At 34.6% G+C, this 16983-nt stretch overlaps 1 protein-coding gene across 2 annotated transcripts in view; it reads left to right on the top strand.

Moving 5' to 3' along the window:
• The window catches only part of SNTG1 (syntrophin, gamma 1), an 893287-nt gene that overhangs the window by 628695 nt on the left and 247609 nt on the right, over positions 1-16983 (top strand). For both annotated transcript variants that reach the window (XM_011945675.1, XM_011945673.1), the window contains one exon: positions 3565-3695. In XM_011945675.1, the coding sequence (XP_011801065.1) occupies positions 3565-3695 (131 nt within the window). The remainder of the gene's footprint in view (positions 1-3564; positions 3696-16983) is intronic.

The raw sequence follows: 16983 nt of genomic DNA, 5'->3' as shown, positions 1-16983 counted from the left end.
TTTTTTAGTAGAGACGGGGTTTCACCGTGTTAGACAGGATGGTCTCGATCTCCTGACCTCGTGATCCGCCCGTCTCGGCCTCCCAAGAAACATTTTTCTTAACTGTACACTTTTAATTAATACATCCTATGCTGCCAAATCTTTAATAAAATCTGGGTCAGCAGCTTGCCCTGTGTGCAGTTCTGTTTTGGTAAGATAGTTGTTCTTGAGGTTATTGTGTGGCATGTGTAAAATTTTGGGAAAAGAGCAAGGAAACATAAATGCTTCTTTTTCCCATCACATTATTAATATTTTAGGAAACATTTTTGACATCGTAGAGTAGAGCTATTGAAAAATAGTCATGGTTCTCAAAAGCACAAAAGTGGTTGTGTTTTTAGACTATCTTTTGTGCAAAAATAAATCTGACTACTATTCCAAAATATGATTAGAAAGTAAATTTATATTCTATTTACATAAATAAAATAAGTAAGGAGAAAAATTCTTTAAAGGATGATTTGTCTTCCACTGTAAATAACAGGTCTATAATATGAAATATATCAACTCTGTTTAGTCAAATAACTGAAGAGGGACTTATTACATATTTCTTATAAACAAGAAACATAAGAAAGTGACATATTTATACTTTCGGTACATAAAGGCATCAAATCAAGATGCCACAGAAAGAATGTCTAAGGCCACATATATTTCCATACTTGCCAATCTATGAAATGGATTGATATGGTTTGTAAAACCTACCGTATTCATGTATTGGTGATTAGTCAGTCCCCAACATCTCATTACCCATGTCTTTAACAATCTTTGACATATTCTGTCCCATTTATTGATGAAACACAAAATTTGAGAGAAATTATTATTGTATTTTATGAAAGATGAGAAATCATCTTTAAATAATATGCTTGAAGATATATAACCAAAATGTGAAATAATCAAGTAAAAAAATCCAAATTATTTTCCATTGTTTCACCTCTGATTATGAGTGTTGAATGTTAAATGTGCCGCAGTAGATCTGTTGGCTCTGCTATCAAAGAGCTGTTAGTCTAAGTGAATCCTGGGGGTGCCTTTTGCTGGCTGGGCGACTTGGGTAGATCGTTTACTATAGAACTCAGGAATGCGTGTGTGCACTGGGGTTCTGGGAAGGAGTTTCAGTCATTGCCAACATGGTCCTTGCTTTGTGCAGCTGGGTGGGTCCTGGGCCACTTGCAATCCCTGTGGGCATCTCTGACCTGGCCACAGAAACCTGGTTTGTTTACCCAAGCCTGCCATGCAGTATTATTGCTTCCTCACCCTCATGATGAAAAGGTGAGAAGTAATAATAGAATACTTCTTAAAAAAACCTTCTTGGCTCACGCTTATAGTCCCAGCACTTTGGGAGGGCAAGGCAGGTGGATCACCTGAGGTCAAGAGTTCAAGACCAGCCTGGCAAACATGGTGAAACCCCGTCTATACTAAAAATACAAAAATTAGCCAGGCCTGGTTGTGGGCATCTGTAATCTCAACTACTTGGGGGGCTGAGGCAGGAGGATCACTGGAACCCTAGTGGCAGAGGTAGCAGTGAGCTAAGATCATGCCATGCACTTCTAAGTGATAGAGCGAGACCCTATCTCAAAAAACAAACAAAAAAATAAAATAAAATATCTTCTGTTTCTCCCTTCAAATATGAACATAGTAATAGCTTTGTTTTTCAAAGATGTTGCAAGTGGTGTAAGTCAAGCACTTAGTACAGGTAGGTATTACTAAAACTACTATTAAATAGTAACAGTAATATTCCTAAGAATGTCCTCCCTAAAAGTTCCATGTTTAGAAACAATTTTGCCCATTATTTGAGCTTATCATTTTTGAGAATACATTATTTGATAATTTTTACTTACAGCTACCAAGTGATGCATGTAATTAGTTTGTTTTAGTAAATGTTAAATTACCATTATCCTTTTAGGTATATTGAAAATAGTATGGAGCTATTTAGCTGGGCTATATTCTAAGAACTTTTTCAATTGTTGCTGTAATCTTACCAGTTGTTACCATTATTATCCCCACTTTGAAGATAAACACAGTAAGACAGAGACTACAAAACTTGCCCCCAGGTAGTGGACTAGTCAGCTGGGAAATTGGTATTCAAATATAAGTGATCTGATTCTGACTTGCAACTTAAGCGCTCGCCCCATTGTACTGTCGCCCAGCTGACCCCATATCATGCGCTGACCACCTATAACAGCTGACATAAAGAACTGATTCTGTGTCATGAACTGACCACGTATAACAGCTGACATGAAGATCTGACTTCACGTCACATGCTGATTATCCATAATATCTGATATGAGGCCAAGAGAAAGAATAATATGAAACCTAGGTTTGTGCCTTTGCAGTCACCAGAGAGGCATTCAATGCAACTGACTAGCATTGAAGGATAGGTGTCTTGGAGGCTGAGGTGCTCATTGAGTCACCAATAGGGACCCCTCACTAAGTGATCTTAGCCAGTCCACCCTTCAGGATATTCTGAACCGCTCCACTGACTTAGTACCTTTTTGTTTGCTCAATCTGCAACAATTAACATAAAAATGCCGGGCAGCATACAACCTTTAGTAAAAGTAATATTATTTTTCACTGGAAGAATTGTTAACAAAATTTAATGCCTGAGAGTAATGCTTAATAATATTTAGACTTCACAGAGTTTCAGTATCTAGACTAAAATAGAATCTTCTTCCAACATTATCACTCAAAAATTAGTGAATAAAGGGAAGTCAACGTTACCAGTTTACTGGCCAAATTGAGCTTACAACCCTTACCAATTTAAATATTAATATTATTTGATGTGCTGATATGATGAAGAAATTTTAACATTAAAGCTGAAATAATGAAGAAACATAAATCAAGTGAAAAAGCCCAAATTTTATCAAATGTAAGTCTCCTCCATATATAAAGGGGAAAAAAAGCTCTAACGAAACTTAAGATATGTGTAATTTTAAGCCAGCAGTAGTTGGCTTGATATGCAGTTAAAACAACATAAGAAAGTATAAACTTTTTATGAACATGAAGTTAGAAAAATGAGTACAGATTTCCTTGAGCAGTGTTTTGAAAGTTGTTTTATAGGAATGCTCATTCTATTCAAAAATATTTGCAAAATCTGATAATTAAAAACACTTATAATTGTGTTTGACACTCATAAAATGCTTGCTAATTGAATGAACTACTAGTTATTTTTATTTTTTCACTTATTGGTTAATTATACTTACAGTTTTTTCCCACTTTTTCCATTCTTGAATAAATTATGTTCTGTCACACTCTTATCCTTTCCTTCCATCTCCACTCCTCATTTAAAAATATGTTTTCACTAGCATTCTTAGTCTCAATAATTCCTTTCTTAATTTCTTATAGCATTCTATTAATAAATAAGTTAACCAATACAACTTTAGTGTCCTTAATACGGAATTCTTCTCATGGTATTCCATGAAAGTCTTTTGATCATTTAGGGGAAAAATAATATCCCCCAGATGAAAGGGGTTTGGGACACAGAAACTCAAAGCACAGAAGAAAAACATTACATTTAAATATTTGTCTTCCTTTCAGGACACACTATCATGCTCGTCGTGGCCGACATCTCCAGGCTTGAGGTGGGAGAAGCGATGGTGCGACCTCAGACTGATCCCTCTACTACATTCGCGCTTCTCTCAGTATGTGCCCGGCACAGATTTGAGTCGGTGAGTCCATGTTTATGAGTTACGATTGTTTTGTTTATTAAAAAAGAGGTCTTTTAGGAAATCTTTTTAAGATATCACAATATGCCTTATGATTTTAGGATGTTTTTGATAGTAGAAAGAAGAGCTTCAAAATAATAATCTAACAAAGTTAAACACTATTCTGATGACAAAACCACAAGTTAAAGCCCTGACTCTGCTATTAACTTATTCTAATGGGTTCAATGGATTCAATAGATAGTTTTATTAAGTTTTCGTATTTCCTCTTGTGTTGTTTACTTCTCAAGAATATTGCATAGTTTATTTATTTATTCATTTATTTATTTTGAGTCAAGGTCTAGCTATGTTTCCCAAGCTGGAGTGCCGAGGGGCGATCTTGGCTCAATGCAACCTCCATCTCGTGAGTTCAAGTAATCCTCCCACCTCAGTCTCCCGAGTAGCTGGACTGCAGGCACATGCCACCATGCCCAGCTAACTTTTTTGTTTTGTTTTGTTTTTGTAGATATGGGATTTCACCATGTTCCCTAGTATTGAACTCCTGGTCTCAAGAGATCTGTCTGCCTTAGCCTCGCCTCCCAAAGTGCGGGGATTACAGGCATAAACCACATGCCCAGCGGCAGAGTTGGTCTAAATTATAAGATTTATTTTCTGCTTTTAATATTCTTATATTATTATCTATTTTAGTAAGTGTAAGATAAGTAGTGTCCTCATTTTCATTCTGGAATTTTTTTTTTTTTCTCTTTTTATCTTGGTCAGTTTTGCTAAGGAGTTGTACGTTTTGTTAATTTTTAAAAAATGATTAATTTGGGACTTTCTTGGATCTCTTAACTTATATATATATACTTTATGAGCCTCTGCTTTTTCCCTGATTGTTTCCATTTCTTAAGTTTTTCTGCTTGAATTTTTGTTCTTATTGCTTTTTGAGAGATACAAGTTCCAGGGATTGAGAAACTTTTCTGTAAAGAGCTGTATAGTAAATATTTTATGTTTTGCAGGCCTTAATATCTCTGTCACAAAGTACTCAACTCTGCTGTTCTGCCACAAAAATAGTCATATACAATATATAAATAAATGAGCACACCTTTGTTCCAATAAAACTTATTTACAAAAACAGGTGTCAGGCTACATTTGTCCCATAGGCTTTAGTTTGCCAGTCCATTTTGATAATTAATTTTAAGACTTATTTTTCCTAATATGTATTGCCAGATCTTCACATTTCCAGCAAATGCTATTGTAGTTACTTCAGCAAGTTTAGCATTATCTCTTGACTTATTTATAGTATTTTTGAGTATATCACTTTGTATAGTTTTCTGACTGGTTGCTCCAGGTATTATAATATGTGTAGGTAATGTATCACAGTCTACTGGTAACATTTTACCACTTTGAATGAAGAGTATAGAAATGTTGCTTCCGTTAAGATTCCTTTATCTTTCCTGTTTATAAAGATATTACCTTAACTTCCTATACATACATCAAACACTATATTGGGTGGTGTTATGAGTTTTGCTTCAACCATCAAATAAGATTTTAAAAACTCGTGGAAAAGATAATCAATTATACTTAACCCAAAGTGTACCCATCAATGATCTTTCTGAATTTCAAAGCCTCTTTTATCGCTTCCTTTCTGCTTAATTTTTTTAGATATTCTTTAAAGGTAGATTTGCTAGCATTTAATTCCCTTAGTTTTCATTTATCTTAGTGGATACAGATGTTGGAGTTGACAGTTCTTTTCTTTCAGAAGCTAAAATATGTTAGGCATTAATGTTTACTGTCATTCAAATTGGTGTCCCCTATAAGTAATATGTTCTTTCTCTCTGTCTGCTTTCAAGACTTTTTCTTTGTTTTTCAGTTTCAGAAGACTAATTATGAAGTATGTTGGCATATATTTCTTTAAGTTTCTCATAAATGGGCTTTATTCTGCTTCTTAAATCTGTATGATTATGACTTTCACCAAATTAGGGAAGTTTTGACTTTTATTCCTTCAAATATTTGGTTAGCTGCACTTTGCATTCTCTCGCTGTGAATCTCTGTTGATGCAGATATTAACCCTTTTATTATTGTCCCGCACATCACTGAGAAAATTTTTAAGAATCTGTTTTCTTTCTGTTACACAGTTTGGGAAAAGTTTATTGATCTGTATTTATGTTTTCAAATTCTATTTCCTGTCATTTAACTCTGCTCTTCAGCCTACTCAGCATTTTAGTTTTTGTTGATTTATTTTTTCAGTTCTAGTTTGTTCTTTTAAAAATAACTTCTTTTTTGAAGTTTTAAAAAATATTTTTATTTGTTTCAAGAAAACTTCTAATTGCTTGTTGAAGCATTTTTATGATGATTACTGTAAAATCTTTGTGAGATAATTTCAATATCTCATTCATTTCATTGTTAGTATCATTAGTTCTTTTTCTCGTTCAACTTGTGATTTTCCTGGATATTGATGTGACAAGTGATTTAACAAAATCATTCTAGACTTTGGATATTAAATGTTGAGATTCAAGTTCCTATTTAATCTAGGTTTTGTTGTTGTTGTTGTTCTTGTTCTTCTTCTTATTGTTTTCAGCAGGCAATCTCTTTGCTGTGAGGACCGGGTGGGTGTATATGTTAAGTTTCCTACTGCACCATGCTGACACCTGGAAAGATAGATGGACAGGGTCATTCGTATTTCTTGGTTACTAAAGGTTGGAGGTAGAAGCTCAGCTCCCCACAGAATTCTACTGACATAAGGAAGGAGGTGGACAGATAGGAGAGGGCAACTAGCTCCACCAAGCACCACCTCATTCCACTATGGTGATAATAGTGGGAGAGACTCAGCTCCTTGCTGGGCCACACTTGTCAGCATGGAAGGGGAGGCACAGTACTTGCTTGTCCCATCTCCCACAGGCCCATTTAGTCTGATTGCTGCAGATGAGTATGAAGGTTCAGCTGTCCAGGACACCCCACTGACGCTACTCTGGCAGGGAAATTGGAGCCTGTTTCTTTAAGGTGTAGGATGGAAGACCAGCTTCATGCTAAGCCCTGCTGAAAATCTTGTGAACAGGGAGACAATGTATCCATTGGTATTTGACTGAATTTGGGCAGGTATTGCCAAAAGGTTTTGTTTGGTTTTTAGTGTACCCATTCTCTAGTCCTTTAGAGTAACAGGTTTCCATTGGAGGCTTTATGTTTTTAAGAATCTTGCTGTTAGCCATTCAGATTGGAGGATTCAGAGGGTCATGTCTAGGACATGCAGGAGGAAAAACCAGGGGACTTAGCACTTTTTTTTAATCCCTGAGTTTGAAGTCCCTAGTCATTCATGCTTACCTGTTCACCTCACAGGGGCTTCCCATACTTTTGTCATGTTATGTGTGAAGCTCTTTAGTTGCATCAGGAAGCATCTGATAAGAATGAGGCAACTTTGTCTTGGCCAGAATAGGAAATCCACAAGTACTGATATTCATATATTAAAAAAAATTCATTTGATAATGTTTTATTTTTGTTATAATTACTTCTTTGACCTAAGGACTATTTAAAAGTGTATCATAAAATTTCAAAATATTTGTGGATTTTCTAATTATCCTTTTGCTATTTCTATTTAGTATAATTTCATGCTAGATGATTTCAATCCTTTGATAATTGTTGAGGCTTGATTTTACTCAGCATATATGTTATTTTGGGAAATTTTTTATATGTATTTATAAAGGATGAATATTGTAATTTTTTTAGTACTGTGTTGTACATATTTCAACTAGGTCATATGTGTTCATTAGAGGCTCTGATCCTCTGCATCAGTCATGATTTTTTTCAGTTTATTGTATTAGGTTTTACATGAACATGGTAAAGTGTCCCACTATGATACTAGATCTGTGTGTTTCTCTATATTGTTGAGTCAGTGTTTGCTGTGTATACTTAATTATGTTGTCAGATACAAGTAGATTTAGAATTTTTATAAATTCCAGTTATATGATGCCTGATAATTATGGCATGTCCAATACCTTTGGAAATGTTTCCCACCTTTAAGTCTATCTATATTAGGATAAATAAAAAACAGATTTCTATTTATTAATACCTACTAGTATATTCTTCTATCCTATTATTTAAACTTTTCTTAGTCTTACTGTATAAAATGTGCCCCTTCTGCATTAAATATATATGTATATATACACATCTATATATTATACATATATTTGGACTATTCTTTTTTGTTTTTAATCCAAAGTAACAAACTTGGTCATTAAATCAAATTAGTCTAGTTACTTTTAATGTAATCACAGATATATTTTGAATATACCATCTTATTTTTTTCTATTGAAAATCCTAGCTTTTTATGATTAAACCTTTTATTTTGAAAAAAATGTATATTAACATGCACTTGTGGGAAATACTATTTTCATTTACTCTTTGCTTATTATCCCAAATGATATCACGTTGCAAAACAATAATACAATATCCCAACCAGGGAATTAACTTGACAAAATTCACCACACAGATTTTACCTGTGTATGTGTGTGTGTGTGCGCGCGTGTTTATTTCTTTGAAATATTATCACATATACATGTTCCTGCATCCACCAACGCAGCCAAGTTTTGTATGAACAGTTCCATCATTGCAGGCATTCTCCTGTAGTTCCTCCATAACTACACCAGCATCACTCCTACCCTCCTCCCTCACCATAGTTCTAATCTCTGACAACTAATAACCTGTTCTTCACCTCTGTTATTTCACCTTATTGAGAACATTATATACAATACTATATAACCTTATTTAATTCAATTTTTTGACGCATGATAGATGCATAGTTTTAGAATACACGTGATCATTTAATACATTCATAGAATTTGTAAAAGTTGAGTAAAAAATGGATACTTATAATATCCATCATCTTCATATTTGTCTTTTCTTTATATGAGAACTATTCAAATCCTTCTTTTCTAGCTATTTTAAAAAATATACAATAGATCATTATAAACTATAGTCACCTTACTAAACTACTTAATACTAGGTCCTATTTCTTATATTAAACTATATATTTGTATTCATCAATCAACTTCTCTTCATTCTCTCTCCCTTCTAACTTTCCTAGTCTCTGGTAACAAACAATCTACTATATATCTTAATGAGATCAACTCTTTTAGCTCTCACTTAAATATGAGTGAGAAGATGGAATACTTATCTTTTTGTACCTGGATTATTTCGCTCAGTATAATGACCTCTAGTTCTATCCATGTTGCTGCAAATAACAGAGTTTCATTTCTTTTAATGGATGAATAATATTTTATTGCATAGATAGATAGATAGTATATGTATACTACACTTTCTTTTTTTTTTTTTTGAGATAGTTTCACTCTTGTTGCCCAGGCTGGAGTGCAGTGGCACGATCTTGGCTCACTGCAACCTCCGCCCCCTGGGTTCAAGAAGTTCTTCTGATTCAGCTTCCCGAGTAGCTGGTATTAAAGTAGCACCCCACCATGCCCAGCTACTTTTTTGTATTTTTAGTAGAAATGGTGTTTCATTATGTTGGCCAGCCTGGTCTGGAATTTCTGATCTCAAATGATCCACCCGTCTCGGTCTCCTAAAGTACTGGGATTAAAGGCGTAAGCCACCGTGCCTGACCCAAATGTATACTACACTTTCTTTAGCCATTCATCCACTGACAGACACTTAGGTTGATTTCACATTTTGGCTATTATGAATATTGTTGCAATAAACATAGGAGCACAGACATCTTTTCAACATATTGATTTCCTTCTTTTAAAATATATACCCACTACTGAAATTGCTGGACTGTGTGAGTGTGATAGTCTTATTTTCAGTTTTTTGAGAACTGAAAAACTCCATACTGTTCTGAAGTAGTGAAGTGTTCTAATTTACATTTTCACCAACCATGTATAAGGGTTCCTCTTTCTCCACATCCTCACCAGCAGTTGTTATTGCCTGTCTTTCATGTATAAGCCGTTTTAACTGGGGTGAGATATCTAATCAACAGCTTCATCAGCTGAATGAATTGCACTTTTTTTGCATGTCTGTGATGATTAGTGATGTTGAGCAGTTTTTCATGTATGTGTTGACCATACGTATGTCTTCTTTGAGAAATGTCCAAATCTTTTGCCCATTTTTAAATCAGATTTTTTTTTATTGTTATTGAGTTGTTTGAGTGCCTTATATATTCTGTTCAGTAATTCTTTGTCAGATGGGTCATTTGAAAATATTTTTTCCCATTCTGTAGGTTGTCTCTCACTTTATTTTTTCTCTTGTGGTGCAAAAGCTGTTTTATTTGATGTAATAACATTTGTCTATTTTTGCTTTGGCCGTGCTTTTGTGGTCTTACACAAAACATCTTAGCCCAGACTAATATCCCAGAGCATTTCCCCAGAGTCTTCTTCCAGCAGTTTCATAGTTTCAGGCCTTTGATTTAAGTATTTAATCCATTTGATTTTATTTTTCTGTATGGTGAGGGATAGGGCTCTAGTTTCATTCTTCTGCATATGGATCTTCAGTTTTCCCAGGAACATTTATTGAAGAGACTGTCCTTTCTCCAATCTTGCCACCTTTGTTGAATCTGAGTTGGCTGTAAACGAGAGAATTGATTTCTGGGTTCTCTATTCTGCTCCGTTGGTCTATGTGTCTGTTTTGTTGTTGTTGCTGTTGTTATTGTTGTTTTCTCCCACAAGATAATTTCCTGGAAATTCTTCCAAGTAGTTTTATTTTTTCAGTTGTTCATTCCTTTTCATTTCTGAGTGATATCCTATGGTATAGATGTAGTACATTTAAAAAATTCAACCTTGGCAAAACATCTTGGTTGCTTCCAGTTTTTGACTCTTCTAAATAAGGATGCTATGAATATTTGTATATAGATCTTTTGGGAGCATACATTTCCATTTCTTCTGATAAATGCTAAAAAGTGCAATGAATGGGTTTTATTATAATAGTATTTTAGTCTTTTAAGAAGCAGTCAAATTACTCTCTAGAGTGATTGTCCAATTTTACACTCCCAACAACAATGTAAGAATGATTGTTTCTCCACATCTCTGACAGCATTTAGTGCTGTTGCTTTACTGAACCACTTTAATGGGTATGTAGTGACATGTCCCAGTGGCCTTGATTTGTATATTATAATGACATTGAGCATCTTTTTATGTACTTACTCACCATCAGTATTTCTTTCTTGCTGAAATGTCTGTTTATGTCTTTTGCCCATTTTGAAACTGATTTGTTAGATTTTATACTGTTGAGATGTACATGTATCTCAAAGTCCTTTTGCTCAACACACGAATTTTTGTGCTGTTTTATTTCCTTACCTCTTGTAATAATTAGAGACGTTTATTATTTAATACTGCCTTATTCAATTTTCATATATTCAACTTTTTGTTATTGTTTAAGTTATTGCCTAAACATTATCATATATATAGAGCCTTATATGTATAACTACTACAGTTTAACACAATTTATATCAATTTCAGAAACTGTTGGAACTTTAAGACCCTTTAATTCTTTTTTTTTCTGTTTGAGCATATTTTTGATATACTTAAAAAATGTAAGTTAGATACTTCAAAATATATTATTGCTTTCATGTAACTATTCAAACATATTCTACTTTTAATCTTTCTTCTCATTTCTTTCTTTTGGTTCTATTTTCTTTCTGCCTTAAGAGCTCTCTTAATGTTTCTATTAACAGAATGCATATTTTTTAACAGTGTACATTTATTTTCTTTTTTATTTAAAAAAAATGCAGTTACATTATTTGAAGACATTTAGCTAGAGAAATTTCTGACAAGAAAGGAATTGTCTGAATGGGTCCAGATGACTCCTTACATTTTCATTTTTATGGCATTCAGCACATCAACAGCTTCATCAGCTGAATTAATTATACTCAATACACAAGACAGCAACAAGCAGTTACAAACATAGCACTATTCAGAATGGATTTCATAGAGGTTCACATTCAAGAGCTAATTTATTGTTTACTCATTCACTCAATCAATATTGATTTAATATCTGTAAGAGGGAGACATTGCGTTTGATTCTTTCTCTGAAAAAGCTCACGGACTAGTAGTAGTAGATTCAGTGAGGGATCAGCGGGCAAGAAAAGATAAATAAGTGATTTACACTAGATTCATAGATGAATAATATACTATTGCATATATATGTATATGTATATATGAATGTAATATGTGTATACTACACTTCTTTAGCCTTTCGTCCACTGATAGACACTTAGGTTGATTTCACATTTTGACTATTATGAATAGTGCTGCCCATGATTACAAATAAATAAAATTATTTAGCTTGGCTCAAACTTAGCATATTATTTCTTGGTGGCTTTTTTGCCATAGCTCATGATTTTAACTTCAGTGATATAATACCTGTCATATTTAATTGCCATCAAGTTGTGCCACAGTCATGTACTACTATATATATAAATTAAAGCATGATATTTTTATCATGTTTTGATATTTTTGTCAGTCATGATATTTTTATCAGTGATATTTTATTATGATATTTTTATCAATCATGATATTTTATCAGTAATAACACAGTTTACATTTAATATAATATAATGACCCTGATTCAGATATAAATATCTGCTTTAAATTTTGAAGTATATTATAATATGGCAATGTCAAGGGTATTAGAATAAGAGTTAAAGATTGTTAAAACTGGCTGTTCTTTTAATCTCTTGAAGCTTTATTTTATTTATGTGCAAAATGAGCATATAAATATGTGCACGTCAGTTTATATCATATTTTATACATATTATATATATATATTTGAATTTGAGAGTATAGTTTTGAGGAGTACTCTCAGTGTTTAGCATACTTTATGACTGAAAGTACTCAACAAATATTTATTAAATGAATGTTAATTAAAAACTTTCATGTCTTATTTTTTTCCTTAGGTAGAATTGTCATCTACTGCATGCTTTTTAAACACTATGAAAATCAATAATATTGAAAGTAGGCTTTTGAACTTTAAAAGTTCTCAAATGACAGTAGAATTTCTAGTTTTCTCCCAGAGTGCGCACACTGTTTACCTTGAGATGAAGACGTTTCAGATGGTGACAGGTTTGACACTGGTGGATGAAGTTTAGTATCTAAACAGTAGGCAAGTTTAGTGGTTATAAAAATTGTGCTTTTAATAACACAACAATCTTAGCAAATGGATCTCTAACAATAAAGCCAAATATGTATCTGGATTATAGTAAATACTGAATTCATGGCTGTTCATTGAAGAAAGGGAAGCTTCAGGAATGTATATTTTAGGGGATCTGAGGAGGAAGCACAATCGGTGAATGTGTGAAACAGAAAAAAGTAGATAGGCATAAAAAAACTATGACGTAAGGATATCATAGAAGCTATTTCAATCAGGGTTTTAAGGAGAAGAAACAGTTGATTGTAGCAACTACAGAAAAGAAATACTGAAAGAACTGAGGAATAGTGATTAATTTGGGGGTGACTTTGGGTAGAATAATTGTAGAAGCTAATTGATAAAAAAAAAGTTTATAGGAAGAAAGATAATGACAGTAGAGAAAGGGGCACAATGTGTAAGAGTATATTCCTAAAAATGTGATGAGGGAGAAAGGGGAATATAACATTTAAGCATTCCATGGCGTGCGTTACTAATTGAGAAGGAAGACTCACTTTTTTTTTTTTTTTTTTTTTTTTGAAGCAGAGTCTCACTCTGTCACCCAGGCTGGAGTGCAGTGGTGCTATTTCGGCTCACTGCAACCTCTGCCTCCTGGGTTTTAGCGATTCTCCTGTCTCAGCCTCCTGAGTAGCTGGGATTACAGGCTCCCACAACCATGCCCAGCTAATTTTTGTATTTTTTATTAGAGATGGGTTTTTGCCATGTTGGCCAGGCTGGTCTCAAACTCATGACCTCAAGTGATCTGTCTGCCTAGGCATCCCAAAGTTCTGGGATTACAGGCATGAGCCACCGTGCCTGGTAGAGAAAGAAGACTCAATGGCAAATGTGCTCATAAACAGAAACAGCACCCACGTCTGATGCGGCAGTTGCCCTTCAGTTTCATCATCCTGATGTGACATGTGGTTCTCAAAAGTGGATACAGAAGCTGGACTGATTGCATTCCACTTTCACAGATTGGTCAGGAAGTCCACAAGGACTGGTCTCTATGTAACTCAGGAACAATAAATAATGTTTAGAAAACATCAACTAAATACCATTAAGACCCTCTCCATAAGTCATGCAAATATTCCTTCCTCTGGCATAAACCTCTTCACTTGTTCTTACACAATTATGTAGGGGATTAAAAAAGAAACTGTCATAATCCCCTTAAAATATATAACTCTCTTTGGAAAAGTCCACACTTCCTTTGAAAAATTCTAGATCAATTTTGTATAGTTCTTTCAATCTAGAGCAAATTATCTTGTCAAAGAGTCATTATTTGTTTCATTTTTTCCAGTTTATTATAACACACTTAATGATATGAGTCTATTACTTAATAGTAATTTTAATTTTGCCATAGTCAGAGGAGAGCAGTATTCCAGGGTGCTTGAATATCTCTGGAAAACTGAAAAAGAAAAACAAAACAAAAAGAAATAATCCTTGAAGAAGTATATGTATTCTGTTAGGCTTTAGTCACAGAATAAAATATTACATTTGATCAAATGATAGAATATGTATTTTTGAAGCCCATAAATTTTAACCAAATATAGGTTAAAGGTATATAATGTAGTGCTTCTGCTGATGTGATGAGATATTCAAAATTTGCATGACAATGCCTTCTGCTTCAAATGCCCTAGAAATGGCAGAATTCAGGAATAGAAGGACAGAGAAATTATGGAAGAGCTGTTATGTGACTAGGATTATCCAGGAAGAGATAAATAAAATGACATTCAAGTAAGCATCTGCATATGTAATACCTGCTCCCATGAGGGGAGAAAGGTAGCAAAGTAGACAAGAGCAACTAAGGATCTTGGGGTCCCAGAGATCAATTGTACTGGGGCTTCTTTGCACAATTTATTACTTTTGTTAGGGAATCCTGCCATGCCAGGAAGAAAAGGATATTCATTTAGTTAAATTGGAGTTATTGAGGGCTGGGAAGTAGTAAGATTAGAGTGACTGGAGGTCACAGTGATAGGAAATTCTAAAGTGAAAAATTAACACATAATTTTCATGGATGAACAGGAAGCTCAGTCTAGGCAATGCAGCTAGATCCTGAATAGATATATGAACTAGGGTAATTGGAAGGGCTAAGAAAGATCAGAAAAATAATAGGGTAATTTGGTGGTGATGGAAACAAAGAGGTTATAGTTAAAGAACAGAAATGTGAGAATTCAAGTCTGACAGTGGAGCTGTCTTGGACAACACTAGATATCAAGTTAGCAAAAGCAGTGGATTGTGAAAGTAAAATGGAGATGGACTTGTTTGTTTTTGTTCCTTACTTACAGATTAAAGTCTCCGAGCACTGTGCTAATGCTATGAGAGGTATAAACTAGCATATATGGCTTTTCCTTCAAGGAGCTAGCAGCTTAGTAAGATCGAACAGGATTTAGCAGTTACACAAACATGTTTAATACCACAGAGAACAAATGTTGCAATAAAAGAATCAGGAAGTCTAGGGGCACTAAAGTGGAAGAGATTCATTCCAAATACAAGGGTTATAGAAAATATCATGGAATAGATGGCACCTGAGTTAACTTCTTAAAATTTGAAATGGATTTTGACAGGCAGAAATAACACAACTGGTATTTTTAACAGATTTTTCAGTTCTTAAGAAGTCCAGTCTATAGCCTTCAAAATACAGTCTGAGGTGTGCAGAATATGTGTTGCCTTCTTCATTTCATGACTAGAGGAACTGCGAGTCAGAGAGTTTCCCGGTGTTAACTGACTTGCAAGGACCTTGGAGATGTTGAAGGAGCATAGATGGGCATTTCACACAAAGAGTACCAGGGAGAAAGACACTGTTGCATAAAGTGCAGGACTTCTTTAGGGAATGATGAGTTATGTGGTTTCAACTCATGAAACATCTAGTGAATTTAAGGTCCGGAAAATAAGTCACAAAAAATAATTTGAAAAAGCTCCCGATGTGCCTAAACAGCTTAGGTTTTGTGCCTGAAAAATTACAGAGAAGACACAGCAGTGAACTAAGGTAGTGCACACAGGGAAGACACAACTCAGGCCTGCTGTGTGTGGATTACGCTCAATGAGACAGGGTAAAATGCTACAATCACAAACCCGAGGGGCCTCTTCTTATTTCTTCCTTGCCTTGAATAGCATCCTCCCACCAATTAAGTGATAATGAAATCAAGTAAATGAGTCAATGTTCCGTCTTCACACGGGGACACTCTGTGAGACTGATTTTTCTCATAGTTCCTTTTGTGTATTGCAATACCCTTCTCACATCACTCAGACTTTATTCTCACTTTTTTCCCATATCCTTCACCCCACAGAGAGATAGTTCTAAAATATAAGCATGACCCTTTTCCTCCAGTGCTTTAATGTCTCCACTGGCTCCCCTACCCCTCAGGATCAAGTTGCAGCAAGATATGTGAATTATCACTGATTTTGCCTTGTCTAATCACCAACTTCATGAGATCCACAAACAATGTGCCAGACAATCCATATTTCTCTGAATATACTATGCTTTTCATGCTTTGAACATTTTCTTTTGGATTCATTATCTCCTCTTTAAAAGTTTTGCTTTCCCTTACCTGCCCCAGCCAAGCCATTCCACTGCTTAGCCCAGCATGGTGGAGTAGTTTTGATTCTACTCACTCCTTCATAATTCATTTAAAAGAGCAGTTATTGAATCACGTCATTTCTAATGCCTTTAAGGGGGAAATTATACATAGAACTTCAACTATATGTGAAAGTACTGAGATCCTTGTTAAATCTGTAAATCGTTCTCATGTTTTAGGGGAAATTGAGGCACAACTAAGTGAACTAAGTTGCTTCATCTTCACTCTCACTAATATAGGTTTATTTCAGTTTCATATCACCTCACTTTTACCAGTGATAGTCCTTCCCTCGCTGGTCTAACAGGACCACCCAAGCCACACAAATCTAGCCATTGTGATCCTCTATGTGGAGTTCTGCAATGGTTCCTTGCAGACTTTAAGCCCACCTCATTCTGAGTCTGCCTGTTTTTCCATGGTGAGCTCCCAGAACTCATGCTCATTCCAGCCACTCCAAACTTTTACATTTTAGTCTCTGTGCCATAAAAGTACATGTCCTCTTGTGGGGTAAAATCAACAATGAATCAAAACAGGAATCACAAACTGTATTAATTAGAAATGATGTATATTTATTTGATCACTTATGTTAGGTTGAAAATTATTCATGAATTTGTATAGTGAGC

Source organism: Colobus angolensis, unplaced genomic scaffold, assembly GCF_000951035.1.
Source record: "Colobus angolensis palliatus isolate OR3802 unplaced genomic scaffold, Cang.pa_1.0 Scaffold243, whole genome shotgun sequence".
NCBI classification, from domain to species: domain Eukaryota; kingdom Metazoa; phylum Chordata; class Mammalia; order Primates; family Cercopithecidae; genus Colobus; species Colobus angolensis.
This window is presented reverse-complemented; position numbering and strand designations above follow the sequence as displayed.